The 21,273-nt window shown below is 37.3% G+C and overlaps 1 protein-coding gene across 1 annotated transcript; it reads left to right on the top strand.

Annotated features, from left to right (window-relative positions):
• The first annotated feature begins 2,019 nt into the window (after positions 1 to 2,019).
• Positions 2,020 to 20,659, top strand: LOC106020980 (vomeronasal type-2 receptor 116-like). The gene is made up of 6 exons (XM_040742329.1): positions 2,020 to 2,210; positions 4,584 to 4,872; positions 5,168 to 5,977; positions 7,284 to 7,511; positions 17,201 to 17,327; positions 19,749 to 20,659. The coding sequence occupies exons 1-6, from the start codon at positions 2,020 to 2,022 to the stop codon at positions 20,657 to 20,659; spliced, it is 2,556 nt and encodes an 851-aa protein (XP_040598263.1).
• Positions 20,660 to 21,273: the final 614 nt, after the last annotated feature.

Below are 21,273 nucleotides of genomic sequence, written 5' to 3'. Positions count from 1 at the left end.
GGAATGGAACCGAAGTCCTCTGGAAGAGCAGTCAATATTCTTGTCCATTGAGATCATGATTCCAGCTCCACAAATGCATGTCTTTACAACCAGTATTATATTTTAACATTCCTGTTTTGAAATTGTACAAAATTCTGTGAGTATGGAATTACAATCAGTTGCCTTAGATAGGAAAAATAAAAATCAGAGATTCAATGAGAGTCCATCTTCAGAGTGACAACAGTGAGCATCAAAAGATGACTAAAAATAATGAGCATGTGGGAATTATAGGGAATTCCCTGAACCTATCTAATGTGAGTAGAACCTGAGGCAGCCAGTGTAGTAAGCAGAATACAGATGATTTTGTAAGTAAAAGTACAAATATGTTATGGTCTATCTACATTTCTAAGGGGACTTTCTGAATGTGCATAAGTCAAAATGGCACTTAGACACTTGCCTATCCATGTGTGTTTCAGCATTATTCATAATACTAATGATATGGAATCAACTTTGATGCTTGCCATCAAATGAACAAATCAAGAAGAGATATCATTTAAATTTTAATTTTACTTCAAACACAAATAATGATTATTGCTATTTACTATCATCCTTAGAATTTTGAGAAATATTTTCAACAAATTATCTCACTTAAATATTTACAGAGTGATTTTTAACTGCATTAACCAAATATATAGAAGATTAAATAAAGAACTTCTATGTAGTTCATACATGTCTAAAACTAAAGATAAAGTTAAACGAATAATATTACTAGGTCCATTATTCAATTAGACAAAATAAAAGTCAGATAAAATGCATGGAGATGTTATATACACACAACAAAATTGCTCTCAGCTTGGAAGAGTTAAATTATATCATTAGAGGCATAGGGGATGGAATAACAAAAATCATGTTAAACTCAAGAGTCAACTGTAGGAAACTCAGATTTTTCACCAACTCTAGCTGCAACAAATGTGTGTCTGTCAGTCTTTCAGTATGTTTATCCATTTGTCTGGCTGTATCTCTCTCTCTATCCCTCTCTCTCTATATATATGACACTCAACACAAGTCTTCTTCAATTCACTTCTGTAATGAAAATTAGGAAAACAATGTTGGAAATCAAAGAAAAAGTAGAAGAATTCAGTCATCACAAGGTATCCATGAAAACTGAGGATCAGAGAGGGAGATCATTGTTTGAAACTCAAATTCTCAGTTTATCTTCTCATTGATAATGATTGGTTGGGCAGAGCAGTGATAGATCTGACTCAGTATTTGAAGTAAGGCACAAAGATCTGTTTTTCCCCTCTGGATATTTTTCAATATTTAAAAATCGACATTGAACATGTAAATGAATTATGATTCTGTAATGAGTTGGACATTTTGGAATGCAGGAATATTCAGGAATTTTGTGATTTGACTTGATAATGGGTTCTTTACACAATGGAAGCACAGGCTTTGGTTGAATATTCTGTACCTGTCAATGGTGTAACATAGGTTACAGGGCATATTCTGTGGATGTCAGTTGCTCTACAATTTAGCCTTCCTAATCCTGGCATGGCATTGTTGATGGAAGTCCCATGTGAAATCATGAATTCTGATTGGTGTCTGCTTTTTGAACCATTAATTTATTGATTCTCTGTGAGTGTTTTGAGAAAATATACTCATCTCATTTTTAATGGTGTTCACATAAATTCAGATAGTTGTGGGACAAAATTTTCTGAAAAGGTGTTCCTCTCAGGGGCCTTATAACAACAAACATGAGTGATGTCATAGAATGAGAGACTGAATTATTCCCTTATATATGTATCAGCCCATATTTTTCACATGCACTGTGAACCCAGATGCAGAGTCCCAGAGAAGAGACTCTCTAATATTCCCCCAGGGTTGAAGAAACACCTGGGAGAAAAAGCAATCACAGATTCAAAACTAGTGTCTCATTTTCCCAAGGAATATAAGCAGGTAGGAAAAGTGTGGGCCCATTTTATGAGCTTCTCTGCACGGCACTTCACAATTCATGCTCCCCTGGTGTAGCACACGACAGAGATGTTCATTTTGATTTTCCTCTTGCTGCTCCTGAACATTCCAATTCTCATGTCCAGTTTTACGCACCCCAGGTGTTTTTGGAAAATGAAGCACAGTAAAGATAGAAACTTGAAGACAGGTTGCGTCTTCTCTCCAAGAACTGTGCAGTGGCCAGTGGATAAAGAGTATTTCAAACAAATTTTGAATATACAGTAAGTATTTTTGTAGTTTCCACATAAATGCCATCATGACTATTTCAAGATGGGCCTGGCATCTTCTGTCTTGTTCTCTGAAGCTCCATACCACCCTACAATCCCAAGTAATTTTAAAGACTGTTATTTTACTATTTTGTTTGTCCAATGTGTGTTCTGTTTTGCTTCCAATTAGCCTACCAATTTAAAGGCTGGAAATGGAAAGAAGGAAGCAGTCTCTACCATGATCCATCACAAAGAGCCCTCCTCTTGACATTGTCCATAGCTCAGTAGCCACTATTGTCTTATGAAAAGAAAACGAAATTTCAATGAAATTCATCCTAAGAACACGAAAGGAAATTGACTTAGAATCTTAGAATCTGCTGATGATCATTTCATCAGTATGTGCTTGTATAAGAACCACAAATATTTGTGACACACATAGCTGCAAAGATATTTCACATAGACTTTAAGAACTCCCAGAAATTCCTTGCTTGTAGCCACTCTGACTCCTGAAGCTTACTTGAGAATATATGTAGGGGACTTGTCTTTCATGAGCTCCATTTTTCTTCCTGTTTTCCATACTTTATGTATACACATGGCCAACCCCTGACTTTTAAATATTGCAAGTCCACTTCCATGCTCTCCCTCTATAGTAAGGAAGGAATGTATGGATTGTAAATGACATGTTTGTAGTCTTTAAAAACTGAGGTTACAACTAATAGTGATGGCCTCTTACTTCCCTTGTCAATTGCCTGAGTGACAGCAGTGGCATACAATATTTGGTAAACTTGAGAAGATGGATAGTAGTTACCTACTAACTGTTCTTTGACCTTATTTAAGCTTCATGTGTTTTTTCTGTATTAATAAGTTGTTAACATTCTAACACTTATATCACTTACTTCTTATATTTCTCAAAATATAGATGCTCATTTTACCAATGTAGGCACTATATGCATGACGATTTTGTAGAATGCAGATGGTTGGTTTAAAAGACAGCAATTCAGTTCAACAGGCAAATATGAGAGCTCTAGTCACTGATGTTTCTTACTATCTGTGTAGTGAAGTTAGTCTTTAATTTGTATGAGATATATTCTCAAATCCATTTGTTTTTACAGAAAATTACAATGATCCTTTTTCTTTGGTGACAAGGGACTTTTGTAAAGTACCTATTTTTATATACAGAGATATAAGAAAGTTACAATTCCTAAATGAAAAACAGATTAAATTATCTCTGTGTAAATCATTCAAGTAAAGTAACATATTTGATTATATTCATAATATAATATGAAATGACTAGTAAGAAACATGAGTTATCATTCTTCCCATTAACAATAAACACAATATGATATTGTTCTCTTCCAACAGACTTGCTGTTCATTTTTATTACAAAACATTCATACTTTATGGTGTTCTAGTTCACACATATGGAATACTGGCAATACAAAACTCAGTAGAATTCTAGTGTTGTGTTAATGTAAATGCATAGATAATCATATTATCTAGTAGAAAATATATGATGGTCAGATATTCCCAGTTTGAATATATGACATTTCAATGTGAAAGTGAAATATGTGAATAATATTGTAGTGGGGATACATACATTTAATATGTGCACTCAGGACCTAGAGCAGGTGTATCCTTGTGCGTTTGAGACCATACTAAGCTATAGGAAATTCTCATTCAAAAGCAAGTGATTTGTGGTCTTTTGTGGCCAAAGTTAGAATTAATCCTGATAAACACAGAGATGGATGTAGACATTCAAATCTTTTACCAAATGTGTCTTTTGTACTTGAATTTATTTAAAAATAAATATTAAAAATAATGTTTGACTGCCACAATTAAACCTGAAATATAAGATTTTGATGGACATGGGAGGATATGTAAACTATATTGTGCTCTAATTATCATGAACCATAAGTCCATATCCAAATATTGCCCAATGACGATTATTGTGATTTCATCTGTGATTCTTGGTTAATCTTACCAATTTCAATAATTTTCATAACAAAGTAAAATAATCTCTTTGGCTAACTCATCATGTGCATTTTTATATTACTGAATAATTTCAATGTAAAGATGGCTAGGTTTACTCTTTGGCCAATGACTGTGTCCTGTCTCTAACTTCTGAAGAAAAACTCACAAACCAGAGATGGAAAAGACTTTCTGTGTAAGATGTCAAGGTAGCATCTCATTTATGGGAGATAAAACCCCATGGATGTCAAAGTGTTTGCAAGTTTTCAAGTTCTTAGGTCTTTCCAACCTCACAACAAAAGACTTTTTTCAGTATTTGAGGAAGGTTGGGAATACTTTGCAGTACAAAACAGTCCTTGTAGTGACTACAAATACTCATGTATTGTTTTCTGACCATATTAAACCTGTACCATTTTACAGAATACCAGCTGAGAGAAAAAAGTTTGCATTGGTCTTGGCTTTTACCCTGGATGAGGTAAACAGGAACCATGATCTATTACCAAATAAATCTTTAGTATTTAGTTTCTACAAAGATACTTGTTTCAATGTGTCTATATTGTATAATGTCGATAATATTAATGCACAAGACCCTGATTCGTTCCCTAATTATTACTGTGAAGAAGACATATGTCATGTGATACTTACAGGACCAAGCTGGGAAACATCTACAATGATTCTGAATTTCATTTACCTTTGGAAATCCCTACAGGTAAGAATTTTATATCTTGGGTTTGACTGAAATGGTGTCCTCATAGACACCATTCTCAGATACTAAAAACTGTATCAGAGGGGACTAGATTTAATTTTATGTCAATCTATGTAGCTCATAAGTACTATTCAGAGAATGATGGACTGTCCACATTTCCTTGCTTCAAATACAGATGAAGGAAGATTACTAGCTAAGGGGATTAGCCTAGGGGGTTTTCTAGAAATCTTTGAAGAAAAAAACGTGTTTTCAAGTTCTTAGGAATGCATGGTGCCTTATATTGCTCCTTGCATCCTAGATCATTCAAGTTACATTTGGATCCTTCCATCCAATTCTAAGTGATCATGCAAAGTTTCCGTATCTGTATCAAATGGCCCCCAAGGACACATCTCTAGCCCTGGCCATGGTCTCTGTCATACTTCATTTCAGATGGAACTGGGTGGGGCTGGTCATCTCTGACAATGATCAGGGCACACAATTTCTCTCATATTTGAGAAGATACTTGGAAAAAAGTACAATCTGCCTTGCCTTTTTAAATATGATTCCAATCAGCATGCAGTTATACATGTCAAGAGCTGAAGTATATTATAACCAAATCAAGACATCATCGGCAAATGTTGTTATCATTTATGGTGACTCAGACAGTACTCTTGCTGTGAGCTTTCGAATGTGGGAATCCCAAGGTTTACAGAGAATATGGGTCATCACCTCACAGTGGGATGTGCCTATGATAGAAAGAGACTTAGTGGTTCATACAGCCCAAATGACTCTAGCTTTTGCCCGCCATCATGATATTTCTGGTTTTAAAAAATTTGTCCTGGCAATGAACCCTATCAAAAAAACAGATGATTACCTTACAAGGATGGAATGGATGAACTTCAACTGTGAAGTTTGCACATCCAAATGTAAGACACTGAGGAAATACTCATGGAATACCTCTATGGAATGGCTACTGATACAGACTTATGACATGGCCCTTAGTGATGGCAGTTATGACATATACAATGCTGTGTATGCTTTAGCCCATGCACTGCATGCGTTGGACCTACAACAAGTAGATACTCATCCAATGGACAAAGGGAAAGGACATGGCTCTAGCTGCTGGAAGGTATTATTTCATCAATTGGATAATATTTGGTGTCACAAATGCCAAATGTTTAGGAGTCTTTCAGATGCACAAACTCAGTGGATTATGAATTATTATACCCAAAATAATGTTGTCTGAGTATTTTTCTTTCTTCTCATAGAGTAAATCTAGAAATTGGTAGAAGTATCTAGTGCAAAGGCAATGGAGCACACGACAGTTAGTGATTTTGTTACTGAGCATGTGAATATCATCATTCCTGCTCTAATATTGTAAGCATTATCAGTCCTTTCTCATGAAAAATCTCTGTCATTAGATGAGATTTTTGTACATTAGTCATCATTAATGTTGTAAATGATATAGCGGATGATATTTACAAGTGTTCTCAGATGTTCTTCCTCCACTCACAGCTCTGAGGACGACAGTTGGCATTCTGATAGTTATTACACAGGAAATAGTGCTGTGACTCAGTTCACTAAGTACATGTGCATTCATGTGTGTGATTGGAGGTTTCTCACTCTATCTGTGTGTGTTTGAACTTTTCTGTTCATCTGTGTGTGTGTATATGTCTTCATATAGTTTCCTATGAGTATCTGTCTGTCTTCTGGAAGAACTGATAATAAATTTGTTTGTGTCTTTCTGTATGTGTATTTTTCATGTGAATATCTACCTGTGTATGTATTTGGCAGTGAATGTTTCTGCATGAGACTTTGTGTATATTTGAACTTTTCCATCTATGTTCTTTCACATATACATACCTGCTCTGTTGTGTCTGTGTGTAAATGTGTGTGTATGTGTTTAATGTGAGGATATGTTTTTCTGTTTCTCAATACTTCTCTCTGTTGTTGTTTGTATCTGGGTGCTTTTCCCTGTATGTATTTGGGTATGTGTACATTTGTGTGGGTGTTTTTTCAGTGTTTTATTTAATGTGTGTTTGGATGAATATGCCTGTGTATGTTTGCCTGCATATGTATAGGAATTGCAGGGCATGTATGTATGTATGTGTATATTTGTCAAATAACTGTGTGGCTGCATTTTGTGTGTATCTCTATATGGATGTGAGTCTCTCTCTGTTTTTGTGCCTCATGTGTGTGTCTGTGTGTGCCTGTGTGTTGCATACCTTCCTTGGTGTCTGCATATATTTCTCTGTATGTGTTTGTCAGGTTCCTCTGAGGGAAATATGATTTGAGGAATATTATTATAATTTTAATCCATTTCCTTTCACTGAGCTTTATCCATGGGTACCTGCAATAATGTTGATTTAAGATAAAATAAGATTTTTTTCTTCAATGAAGGACAAACAAAATATAGGATGCTGCCTGTCTTACAGCTGAATTCATTTCTGAAGAAGACCCAATTCAGAAATCCTGTTGGGGGCACAGTTAATATGAACCAAAAAGAAGACCTTGACGAGGAGTATGACATTTTCCAGATTTGGAATTTCCCACATGGTCTTACATTTAAAGTGAAAATAGGGAAGTATAGTCCATATTTTCCACATGGACAACAGGTACATGTATACGAAGAAATGATAGAGTGGGTCACAGGAAGTACACAGGTGCGTATAATCAAATTGTACATATTTCCATTACACAGCAGTAACAGTGTCAAGTGGGAACATTCTGTCTTCCATAAAACTTTATGTGATAAATTGTCATATTATGGACCATTATCCAGCCTCTTACTTTATGCTTCTCCTTTTCTCCTTTTTTATCATTTTTTATTTTAATTTTAAATAGCTTGTTTTACATGTCAATCCCAGTTCCATCTCCCTCCCCTCCTCCCGCACTACCCTTCCCCCCACCCTCCCACACTATTGCCAAATCCTTCTACATAGGGGATATCTAGAGTCTGTCATTTTACTTTGGGTAGGGTCCAGGCACTCCCCTAAGAGTCCAGGCTGAGAGAGCATCCCTCTTTGTGTTATAGGCACACGAAGACTGTATACCAGGGATAGACACTGATCCACAGCTCAGGGCCCCATAGGTTGCCCAGGCCTTCTCGCTGACACTCACATTTGGGGGGTCCAGATCAGTCCCATGCTGGCCTCCCCACTGTCAGTCTGGGGTCCAAGAGCTCTCCCCTGTTCAGATCAGCTGTCTCTGCTGGTTTTGCCAGCCCATTCTTTGCCAATTTGCTCATCACTCCTCTCTCTCTGTCACTGGGTTCCTTGGGTTCAGTTCAGTGATTAATTGTGTGTTTGCCTCTGCTTCCATCAGTAACAGGATGAACGCTCCCGGATAGTTATAGACATCAAGTTCATTATCAGGAATGGGCATTCGAGGTGGTCTCTCCACTATTGCTTAGCTTGCCAGTTGGTGTTATCCCTTTAGATCACTCGAGGTCGCTCTAGTGCCTGATCTGTATTTGATCCTATGATTCCCTCTTCTCCCTATTCTACCCCCACCCCTCAACTTCCTGTTCCCCCATGACCAACTCTCTTCCTCTTCACCCCCTCTCTTCTTCCCAGGTCCCACTCCACCCACCCCTCGCCCTGTTCCCCATCCATTCAGGGGATCTTGTCTCCATCCTCTTCTCTTGGGTACTATGCATATATGCCTATCTTTTAGGTTCTTTCCTGTTTCCCAGACTCTCTATCAGTGGAAGTGCAGACTGGCACTATCCTGATCCATGTCTAAAATCCATATATGAGTGAGTACATACCATGTTTGTCTTTTTGCAACTGGGTTACCTCACTCAGGATGGTTTCTTCCAGTGCTATCCATTTCCCTGCGAATTTCAAGATTCCATTGTTTTTTTCTGCTGAGTAATACTCCATTGTGTAAATGTACCACATTTTCTCTATCCACTCTTCAGTTGAGGGGCATCTAGGTTGCTTCCAGGTTCTGGCTATTACAAATAATGCTGCTATGAACATAGTGGAGCAGATGCCCTTGTTGTATGAACTTGCCTCATTTGGATATATGCCTAAGAGTGGAATTGCTGGGTCTAGTGGTATATTAATTCCCATTTTCCTGAGGAATCTCCATACTGATTTCCAAAGAGGCTGTATGAGTCGGCACTCCACCAGCAGTGGAGGAGTGTTCCTCTCTCTCCACATCCTCTCCAGCATAAATTGTCTTCGGTGTTTTTGATTTTAGCCATTCTGACAGGAGTAAGATGGTATCTCAGAGTTGTTTTGATTTGCATTTCCCTGATGGCTAAGGATGTTGAGCACTTTCTTAAGTGTCTCTTGGCCATTTTAGCCTCCTCTACTGAGAATTCTCTATTTAGCTCTGTACCCCACCTTTTAATTGGATCCTTTGGTGTTTTGGAGACTTGTTTCTTGAGTTCTTTGTAAATTTTGGAGATTAGCCCTCTGTCAGATGTAGGGTTAGTGAATATCTTTTCCCATTCTGTGGCCTGCCTTTTTGTCTTTTTGACTGTGTGTGTCCTTTGCCTTACAGAAGCTTTTTAGTTTCAGAAGGTCCCATTTGTTAATTGTCGATCTCAGTGCCTGTGCCACTGGTGTTATGTTTAGGAAGTGGTCTCCTGTACCAACTCGTTGAAGAGTATCTCCCACTTTCTCTTCTAAAAGTTTCAGTGTGGCTGGATTTATATTGAGATCTTTGATCCATTTGGACTTAAGTTTTGTACAAGGCGATAAACATGGATCTATCTGCAGTCTTCTGCATACCAGTACCCAGTTATGCCAGCACCATTTGTTGAAGATGCTTTCTTTTTTCCATTGTACAGTTTTAGCTTCTTTGTCAAAAATCAAGTGTTCATAGGTGTGTGGGTTAAAATTAGAGCTTTAGATTCGGTTCCATTGGTCTACCTGGCTATTTTTGTGCCAATCCCAAGCTGTTTTCAGGACTATAGCTCTATAATAGAGCTTGAAGTCAGGTATGGTGCTGCCTCCTGAAGTTCCTTTATTGTATAGGGATGTTCTAGCTATCCTGGGCCTTTTGTTTTTCCATATAAAGTTGATTAATGTTCTTTCCAGGTCCTTGAAGAATTGTGATGAAATTTTGATAGGGATTACATTGAATCTGTAGACTGCTTTTGGCAAGATTGCCATTTTTATTATGTTGATCCTACCAATCCAAGAGCATGGGAGATCTTTCCATTTTCTGGTATCTTCTTTGATTTCTTTCTTTAAAGACACGAAGTTCTTGATATACAGGTCTTTAATTTCCTTGGTTAACATTATCCCCAGATATTTGATGCTGTTTTTGGCTAATGTAAAGGATGATGTTTCTCTGATTTCTTTCTCAGTCACTTCATCATCTGTATATAATAGGGCCACTGATTTTTTTGAGTTTATCTTGTATCCTGCCACATTGCGGAAGGTGTTTATCAGCTCTAGGAGTAACCTTGCGGAGTTTTTTGGGTCACTTATGTAAACTATCATATCATCTACAAATAGTGAAATTTGCCTTCTTCTTTTCCTATTTGTATCCCCTTTATCTCCTTTTGTTGTCTTATTGCTGTAGCTAGAACTTCAAGTACAATATTGAAGAGATATGGAGAGAGTAGACAGCCTTGTTTTGTTCCTGATTTTAAAGGAATTGCTTTGAGTTCCTCTCCATTTAGTTTGATGTTAGCTGTTGGTTTACTGTATATTGCTTTTATTATATTCAGGTACATTCATGTTATCCCTGATCTCTCTAGGACCTTTATCATGTAGGGGTGCTGGAGTTTGTCAAAGGCTTTTTCAGCATCTAGTGGGATGATCATGTGGTTTTTCTTTCGCAGATTGTTAATATGGTGGATTACATTGATAGATTTTCTAATGTTGAACCATCCCTGCATTCCTGGGATGAAGCCTACTTGATCATGGTGGATGATTTTTCTGATGTGTTCTTGAATCCGGTTTGCGAGTATTTTATTGAGTATTTTTGCATCAATGTTCATGAGGGAAATTGGTCTATAGTTCTCTTTCTTAGTTGTGTCTTTGTGTGGCTTGGGTATCAAGGTAATTGTAGCCTCGTAGAAAGAGTTTGGCAGTGAGCCTCCTGCTTTTATTGTGTGGAATACTTTGAGGAGTATTGGAATTAGCTCTTCTTTGAATTTCTGGTAGAATGCTGCACTGAAGCCATCTGGGCCTCGGCTTTTTTCATTTGGGAGACTTTTGATGACTGCTTCTATTTCATTAGTGGTTATAGGTCTGTTTAGATTGTTTATCTGTTCTTGATTTAGTTTTGGCAAGTGATATCTATCCAGGAAATTGTCCATTTCCTTTAAATTTTCAAATTTTGTGGAGTACAGATTTTCAAAGTATGCCCTGATGATTCTCTGGATTTCCTCAGAGTCTGTTGTTATGTCCCCTTTTTCATCCCTGATTTTGTTAATTAGCATGCTCACCCTCTGTCTTTGTGTTATTGTTGAATTCTAATGTTAATGCATGGTGGTCTGTTAAGATGCAGGGGGGTAATTCCAATTTTTTTATATCTGTGGAGATTTGCTATGTTTCCTATTATGTGGTCAATTTTAGAGAAGGTTCCATGTTGTGCCGAGAAGAAGGTATATCCCTTTGTATTTGGGTGGAATGTTCTATAGATGTCTGTTAAACCCAGTTGGGTCATAACTTCTATTAGTTCTTTTGTTTCTTTGTTAAGTTTCTGTCTGGAGGTCCTGTCTAGCGGTGAGAGTGGAGTGTTGAAGTCTCCTACTATTAGTGTGTGAGATTTTATGTGCATTTTGAGCTTTAGTAATGTTTCTTTCATGAATGTAGGTGCCTTTGTATTTGGGGCGTAGATGTTTAAAATTGAGACTTCATCTTGATGTATTTTTCCTTTGATGAATATGAAGTGTCCTTCTTCTTTTTTGTTTGACGCTTTATTAATCTTTTGAGGATTTTCAGCATGAATATAGTGCATTTTATCATATCCAAAACTGATTATGGTTATAAATATGAGTATAAACCAGCTGTCAAAATGATTTAGTATAATTTCCAATAAAGTGCGCAATATTGTCTTGGTAACATACTGATTACCACACAGTAATTTCTTCCTTTGAGCTGAATCTTGGGCACAGATGTTGAAAAGTTAGGCTGCGATATGGATGGAGTAAAATCAAAATAAAAAAACCTGCATTATATTATTTAATTTTTAAATATTTGACAAAGAATTCCCAAATTGTCAGCACCTCTAACCATAAATTAACATTTTTAGGATGCATATTATATAGTCTATGAATTATTACCTTGTTTTTTTATTTCTTTTTCTGTGTTTGTATGGGTGTTTTGTCCTCATGTACGCTTGCATATGCTGTGAATGTGGCTCATATGGATAACAGAAGACTTATTCTTAAGAAATGGAAAAAGGTTAATACCACACAGTGGCTATTAGAAATCAAACCTGAGTCCTATTCTTGAGCAGGAATTATTATGTAATGCTGAGTTATAATTCCAGCTCTGAATAGTATACTATAAAAGTATTTTATCACTAGAGATATTTTTCTTGCTCCCATTAATTATTTTATAGTTCATTCAAACTAATAATGGAGTGTCTAATTTTCTTCTCTTTATTTGGAGCATTTCTAGTAAAAAAAAACCAGTTTTGAGGAAATTTGTAAATGAAATATCCTTTTATCTGTCATGGGTATTTTATCGGGATGATGTGTGTGGTGTTAAGGTATGCAATGCAAACTGCCGAGTATAAAATAGTATTGAAAGACTGTGATTTCAGCAAATTCTTCAAAAATAACCTTACGTGATATCTCAGATTTCCTAGATAGTAGGAAAGTTAGAGTTTTTTTTTACTTTCCCCAAGTGTGAGCAGGGTCATACTCAGGGAGAAGAACATATAAGCTGAATGTGTAGCTCCTGATCTGCATATTCACCCAGAGTGCATCAGTAAAAGTGCATGTCCATTCTACCCACTCCTCACTTGAGCATGGAAAAAAGCATACACCAGAAGAATACTGGGGATTAAAGACAATTAAACCTATGTTCTGCTTTCAGAAATGCAAATTAAAAAGAAGAAATTCAACAAAGAAATATACAGGAAGATATCAAAGCATCATGACTCTAAATCTTACATTAATAAACAAAGTAGAGTATGTTCCATGATATACTGAACAAGGAAATCAAAAAACTATTATAAGAGTCTTCCGAAAAACTTCAAGAGGACACAAATAACTTATTGAAAAGCAATGAAATCCTGATAACTTGCACACAATTAGACAATGATCATGTGACAAAGAATTTCTGTAAAGGAACAAAATAAAAAAAATTCAAACTAAATCATACAAAGGTAAAGCAAAAAAATCAAGTAAAAATCTCAGTTGAAATTCCCTCAATTAAAAAGTGGGCTACAGAACTAAATAGAGAATTTTTAACAGAGGAGTCTAAAATGGCTGAGGGGCACTTGAAAAAGTGCTCAAAATCCTTAAAGAAAATATGGTACATTTTCACAATGGAGTACTATTCAGAAAAAAAAAACCAACAGAATCCTGAAATTTGCAGGAAAATGGATGGCACTGGAAGAAACCATCCTGAGTGAGGTAACCCAGTCACAAAAAGGGAAACATGGCATGTACTCTCTCATATATGGATTTTAGACATAGATCTGGGGAGTGCCAGCCTACAATCCCATGGCCAGAGAGTCTGGGAAACAGGACCTTCATTCAGTGGCTGATGGAAGAAGAGGTAGACTCCCACAGCTGAACTCAAGGAATCCAATGACAGAGGGAGGACTGATGACCAAAGGGTTTAAGACTAGGCTGATTTCACGCCCCAGAAACAGCTGACCTGACAAGTGTTAGCTCTTGAATCCCAGACCCAGCATGGGACTGATCAAGACCCCCTGAATATGATTGTCAGTGAGGAAGCCTAGGTAATCTATTGAACCTTGGGTAACAGATCAGTATTTATCCCGGGTATACAAATGGAATTTGAAATACCATCCAACAATGAGAGATGTACCCTCACCCTGGACTCTAGGTGTAGGATCTAGGCCCTCCCCTGGATGAAATGACAGACCATGGACATCCCCATGGTGGGCCTCACCCTCCCTGGGAAAATGGTGGTATATTGGAGGGGTTGGTGGAAGAGTGTGGGAGGAGGGGAAGGAAAGGGAGAGGGATCTGGAATTGACATGTGAAGCAACATTGTTTCTAATTTAAATTTAAATTTAAAAATAAAAAAGAAACAAACCCTGACAGAATACAACGAGCACATCTTGATGTATTAATATTTTCCATGACAAACATATTGACAGCATTGTACTACATGGGGAGGTAACTCAAGTAATATCCATTAAAGTCATATGGAGTCAGGTGTGTTTGTGGTGCATATCTTTAATTCAAACTCTTTGAACAAAGAATCTGGTACTCTTTGTAGTAAACCTGAACTACTTGAGGAGTTCTAGCCATACAGAAATCCTTAAGTAACCTCTTACTTAAGTGAAACTGGCAGAATATGGATAATAGCATTCATTGTCTTCACTCTAATTCAAACTAGCCCATAAAATATTATCAAATTAAACAATAAATGAAGATACATACAAAAAGCAAGGAATTAAATACATTATGGTAAAGAAAGTTTATGAAATCGATAACTACCCACTGAGACTTTGCTTCAACAAAAACAACAACAGAAAAGAAGAATTGGAATTCTCCATTCTTGTGATCATGAGATGATTCTGTGATTAGGAGATGCTTTCGTTTGACCCACAATTTAACACAAAACCAAAGATGCAAAGTGAACAAGCAAGAATCAGGACCCCTCTAGAGCAACATATAGATGTCCATCATCAGGTTCTTGTTAAAGAAAGATAGTGTACCACCACTTCCTAAACATAATACCAGTGGCACAAACTCTGAGTTCGACAATTAACAAATGGGACCTTCTGAAACTAAAAAGCTTCTGTAAGGCAAAGGACACAGTCAACAAGACAAAAAGGCAGTCCACAGAATGGGAAAAGATATTCACTAACCCCACATCTGACAGAGGGCTAATCTCCAAAATTTACAAAGAACTCAAGAAACAAGTCTCCAAAACACCAAAGGATCCAATTAAAAGGTGGGGTACAGAGCTAAATAGAGAATTGTCAGTAGAGGAGGCTAAAATGGCCAAGAGACACTTAAGAAAGTGCTCAACATCCTTAGTTATCAGGAAAATGCAAATCAAAACAACTCTGAGATACCATCTTACTCCTGTCAGAAGGGCTAAAATCAAAAACACTGAAGACAATTTATGCTGGAGAGGATGCGGAGAGAGGGGAACTCTACTCCACTGCTGGTTGGAGTGCCAACTCGTATAGCCTCTTTGGAAATCAGTGTGGAGATTCCTCAGGAAAATGGGAATTAATCTACCTCAAGACCCAGTAATTGCACTCTTGGGCACATACCCAAATGAGGCAAATTCATACAACAAGGGCATCTGCTCCACTATGTTCATAGCAGCATTATTTGTAATAGCCAGAACCTGGAAGCAACCTAGATGCCCCTAAACTGAAGAGTGGGTGGAGAAAATGTGGTACATTTACATAATGGAGTATTACTCAGTAGAAAAAAAACAATGGAATCTTAAAATTCACAGGTAAATGGATGGCACTGTAGGAAGCCATCCTGAGTGAGGTAAACCGGTAGCAAAAAGAAAAACATGGTATGTACTCACTCATATATGGTTTCTAGAGAGTCTAGGAAACAGGAAAGAACCTAAAAGATATGCATATATGCATAGTACCCAAGAGAAGAGGATTGAGACAAGATCCTCTGAATGGATGGGGAACACGGTGAGGGGTAAGAGGGAGTGGGAGCTGGGAAGAAGAGAGGGGGAGAAGAGAAAGACAGAGTAAGTCATGGGGGAATAGGAAGTTGAGTGGGTGGGGGTAGAATAGGGGGAAGAGGGAATCATAGGTTAGGAGATGGATCAGGCACTCTAGTGATCTAAAGGGATAACACCAATTGGCAAGCTATGTAATAGTGGAGAGACCACCTCTAATGCCCTTTCCTGATAGTGAACTTGATGTCTATAACCATCTGGGAGCCTTCATCCAGTGGCTGATGGAAGCAGAGGCAAACACAGAGTTAAACACTGAACTGAACCCAAGGAACCAAGTGGCAGAAAGAGAGGAGTGATGAGCAAATTGGCAAAGAATGGGCTGGCAAAACCAGCAGAGACAGCTGATCTGAACAGGGGAGAGCTCTTGGACCCCAGACTGACAGCGGGGAGGCTAACATGGGACTGATCTGAACCCTCCCAAATGTGAGTGTCAGTGAGAAGGCCTGGGCAACCTATGGGGCCTTGAGCAGTGGATCAGTGTCTATCCCTGGAATACAAACAGTCATTGTGTGCCCATAGCACAAAGAGGGATGCTCTCTCAGCCTGGACTCTTAGGGGAATGCCTGGACCCTACCCGGAGTGAAATGACAGACTCTAGATATCCCCTATGTGGAAGGAATTGGCAATAGGGTGGGACGCTGGGGGGGGGTGAAGGGGAATGCAGGAGGAGGGGAGGGAGAGGGAACTGGGATTGACATGTAAAACAAGCTATTTAAAATTAAAATAAAAATGATATAAAATACATAAAATAAAACGTTAAATAAAAAATTATGAAAAAAAGCAAGATAGTGTATACATTTTCAAATTAAGAAATCTTTAACTTTAAACAGTGTTACTTTTATTCAGGTTACACATGCATTCGTAGTTTTCATTGGATGTTTCACATTGGGAAAAACTTTACCTTCCAGATCACTACACATCAAGTCAGCACTTCCTCATAACAAAATACACTGGGTCATGCCTATTGAGTACTTTGCTCTTCCCACTCTGTATATCATTCTTTGCCGTACTCTTTCATTGGAGTTAATGTGTGTTGTCTGAGATTTTAGGAGATATTTCCCTTGTTTCAGATGCTCACTCATCCTACTTTGCTTTTCAGTTTTTGTGACTAAACACTTTCCATGAGTAAATTCAGGGGGAATGGGAGATTTGGCTCATTGTTTACAGTCAAAGTAATACCAGGCAGGAATCTGGAGATGGTAGCTAAAGCATAGTCCCTGAAAGAACACTGCTAATTGGCTTGCATTCCATGCATTTATCATAATGCCCTGTTTAGGGACAACACTACCCATTACCACTTAATAAAATGCTTCACAGATAGGGTTATAGACTAGTCTGTATACCAGAATTTTTATTTATCTCCTTTATGCCTTTTAGAAACCTTGATTTTGTAATGTGATCACACAGTTAGTTTGTATGAAATTACCTTACCAATACCTAAACATGCTATGTAATATAGGTATGAAAGGATTAGGCAAAACTTTTGGTATCACCATGTGTCTAACTTTCCTCAGATACCACCACCCTCTGTGTGCAGTGCTGATTGTGGTCCTGGCTTCATAAAATTCCAGCAGGAAGGAATGGCTGTCTGCTGTTTTAAATGCAAGCCCTGCCCAGAAAATGAAATCTCTAATGAGACAAGTGAGTATTGAGGAAGTAATAAACATTTCACTTTGATCATTCCTCCCACTCTGCACAGTGGATGCTAAAGGGGTCTTAAACTAAATTGCAGAAACACAATGTATTTGCCTAAGTTAAACTTTATAAGAATATGATCATTAACTATGTCTCAGTATAAAAATCCTGATGCCTTGACCCTCATCTTGGCTCATTGTACATTCATAGTAGGTGGCATTTTCTCAAAGAGACAGTTTTGATAATCAATGAGCAATCTGAGAGTATTTCACACAAGGTATTTCCAGTGATTAATCTCTTTAAAATTACATTTGGTCTTGAATTACATTTGTGTCTTAATTTTTTCCAAATGATTTAGTATTTTTGCATATGTGTGTGCCTATATAACTTTATGCATACCCGATGTGCGCAGCTGCTCACAGAGAACAGTTTAGGGCAATGAGTCCTCTTTACTATGTAATGTGCCTGCTGGTAATCATATACAAATCCTCTGTCATGTTAAGAGAAAATTATTAAAGTTCAATTTTCAGGAGCAGCTGAGAAGAGGCAGAAAACTCCATGTAATATCCAGAGAACTCTTATCAAAGATTCAACTTGAATGAAAAATTAGGACAGTGGGGAAATGTATTGATACATAATATTAAAACTATGTTCAATATTTTTATGAACATAGCCCAGTAATTATGCCACAAAATTAGCCACAATTATTCAAACAATGCTATCAACTATAAACCACATATTAGTCAAAAGGTTATTTATTCAGGATGTTATAAACAAAATGGTAGACTGATGCTTTTTTTTACTGCTTTTGCCTGTCATCCCACATAATGAAATGAAAGTTCATAATGTATATTTATATACAGTGAGATGAAACTGCAGTTAAATCATTTCCTACTAATACAAATAGCCTGAGCTCACCTTTAGGACCCATGTCATAGAAGGCATCCCATGCAGCATCACATAAAACACATTTCAAAGTAAATTAACAAAGTATCATTAACTGTTTTAGTGTAAAACTACATAAGATTAATGAATATTTAAGAAAAATTATCAAACTATCTTTATTATTACTTTGATTATGTATATTATTTAAGGTTGGTGGATATGTGCATCTAAAGGAGAGTGCTGGTGAGAGCCATCCAATGCCTATACAGTTAATTTCACAAATTTGCGAGACACCTGAATTTTATAGTGAGAACTGAATTCAGGTCTTCTGCGAGAGCAATACATTCTCGTACAGTCAAACGAAATTCCCATGCCCTTAAACAAATTAACAGAATAAAGTGCAAAAACCATTGTTTTCGATAACACCCTTAAAATATTCAAAGCCCTCTATTACTGTCTGCAATTTTAAGGTGATTAAGAGCAACTGCTATAAGGTTTTATACACTTGCTATAATGGTTATCACAACATAAATAGGGTACTATTAATCAACACAACATTCTATGTTAGCACTCTGCCTTAAAGGCTCTTGTGTTATTTGTCTAATGTTGCTTGTCAGTATCAAGTTCACTACTGAGTACATCCACAGATTATGGGTCTCATAGAGATGGAAATTAGGGAAGAAGAAGGGTATTGTGTATTTCAAAATGGAGCATAATCACTATGTACGGGCATTCTAAAGCCAAGTATATACAGAGGATTCTACTTTCACAGATAGGCTACAGTGTCTTCTGGACAAGACTAAATAGTTTGCTGTTGTTATTGCTAGAACACTAATAAATTAAGGCTGTGTTTACGATATTTCTTTTTTTTATGCAGTTCCCAAACACTATTCATCACTCACTCTCACCCTCCTACTTACTCTATATAATCGCATTAACTTTCAAATTCAACAGATCTTTTGATCCTATATATGAATATTTACAAATGAATATAAACACAATTATACAAACTGCTGATTTCATTTAAAGGTGCTTTTACTTAAATGTGTTTTGGCCAGAAAATTTGAAACAGAAAATATAACAACGGTTTGGTGCCAGTAGGAAACAAAGTCTTCATATCTCATGGGGACAGCATTCATAGAAATGACAAAGACAAGAAATCAGGAGGCACTGAATCCATGGGATCTGGGATTTTAAAAACAGTCAGAAAAACTGGGTTAATGAAATTAGCATTTGTAACTTTACCGATATAGGTAACTTTTTCATAGCCCCCAGAATGTAGCAAAAAAATCTGTGCTTCTTGATACCAGATCACATTATTTCATTAATAGCTCTAAACAGACAAAAATTATTTGCTTTTGTTCCTTATATAGATAATTAGCATAATGAAATGGAAGCATTTCTAGGCAGAAAGATACTTCTATGACATCCTCAAAAACAAAATGCAGACATTTCAATGGTTCCTCTGTACATATAGCTGAAATGCACTGTGTCAATAAAAATGCTGAACATGAACTAATGATACATTACTCTCCTCCTCAGATGTAGATCACTGTGTGAAATGCCCTGATGACCAGTTTGCCAACATAGAGCAGAACCAGTGTCTTCAAAAAGAAATGATATTTCTGAGTTATGAAGACCCTTTAGGGATAACTCTTGCCTTAATAGCCTTGTGCTTCTCGGCATTCACAGCTCTGGTTCTCGGAGTCTTTGTCAAGAACCATGACACTCCCATTGTGAAGGCCAATAACCAGAAGCTCAGTTACATCTTGCTCATCTCACTCTTATTTTGTTTTCTCTGCCCCCTACTCTTCATTGGCCATCCAAACTCAGCTACATGCATCTTGCAGCAAATCACATTTGGAGTTGTATTCACTGTGGCTGTTTCCACTGTGCTGGCCAAAACAGTGACTGTTCTTCTGGCTTTCAAAGTCACAGCCCCTGGAAGAAGAATGAGATGCTTCTTGGTTTCAGGAGGACCTAACTACATCATTGTCATCTGTACTTTCATCCAAGTTATTATCTGTACAGTCTGGTTGGGAGCTTCTCCTCCCTCTGTTAATATTGATACACACTCTGAGCATGGTCACATCATCATTGTGTGCATCAAGGGTTCATTCACTGCCTTCTACTGTGTCCTGGGATACCTGGCCAGCCTGGCTCAGGCGAGCTTCACCATGGCTTTCTTGTCCAGGAATCTGCCTAACACATTCAATGAAGCCAAATACCTGACTTTTAGCATGCTGTTGTTCTGCTGTGTCTGGATCACATTCCTCCCTGTGTACCATAGCACCAAGGGTAAGGTCATAGTAGCTGTGGAAATTTTCTCCATCTTGGCTTCCAGTGCTGGGATGCTGGGATGCATCTTTGTTCCCAAGTGCTACATAATTTTGGTAAGACCAGCAAGAAAAATCTCTTCAAAGTGTCAGGGTACTATCACCTTCCAGAACTGATATTTCATGAATTCTAACTCAGAATTTTATTGTTCACTCATATTCACCAAATATTCAATTGCAATGCATGATCTATCTCTTTTAAAATGACTCTCACTGTTTCTTTTAATGATGCAGCCCTCCAGAATCATATGTACTATTGCTGTCTACATTATTTCCTATAGTCTTTCACTTAGTTACTGATTTCATAAGATCTAAAAATAGTGCAGAGTAAAAATTTTATTTTCTGCTTTAAAATATAAAACTGTACAAAATAAATGCCATGAATGAATGAATGACTTCGAAAGCAGTAGAGTGCTAAGGGAAAAAATAAAAGTTATGTTTGAGGCAGCTTGGTTGGTTTGCAAATATATTTAAAACAGCATTCCATCTTGTGGGGGGAAGTGAAGAAGATCCCGAAGCATCCAAGGAGTTAGAAAATAGAACATGAAAGAGAGTGACATTTTGATGAACAGATAGAAAATCTTTTGTAGAAGCTGGATAGGTGCCTCAGTAGTTAACAGCATGTGTTGTTGGTGCGGAGGACATTAAAAAATATGCATCATCAACATTCTCTTCAGTACTTCCTGGAGCAAATTATCTAAAGAATCAGATGGCCCCTTGTAGGCTTCAAG

This window comes from Mesocricetus auratus, unplaced genomic scaffold (assembly GCF_017639785.1).
Source record: "Mesocricetus auratus isolate SY011 unplaced genomic scaffold, BCM_Maur_2.0 Super-Scaffold_15014, whole genome shotgun sequence".
Lineage (NCBI taxonomy): Eukaryota > Metazoa > Chordata > Mammalia > Rodentia > Cricetidae > Mesocricetus > Mesocricetus auratus.
Note: the sequence above shows the minus strand (reverse complement) of the source record. Positions and strands in the feature narration are given on the sequence as shown.

Excerpts from the sequence above, each read along its gene's own strand:
- LOC106020980 (XM_040742329.1), top strand. The coding sequence starts at position 2,020 with ATGTTCATTTTGATTTTCCTCTTGCTGCTCCTGAACATTCCAATTCTC. Across the intron at positions 4,873-5,167 it reads ACCTTTGGAAATCCCTACAG|ATCATTCAAGTTACATTTGG; the intron begins GTAAGAATTTTA and ends CTTGCATCCTAG. Across the intron at positions 17,328-19,748 it reads TGAAATCTCTAATGAGACAA|ATGTAGATCACTGTGTGAAA; the intron begins GTGAGTATTGAG and ends TCTCCTCCTCAG.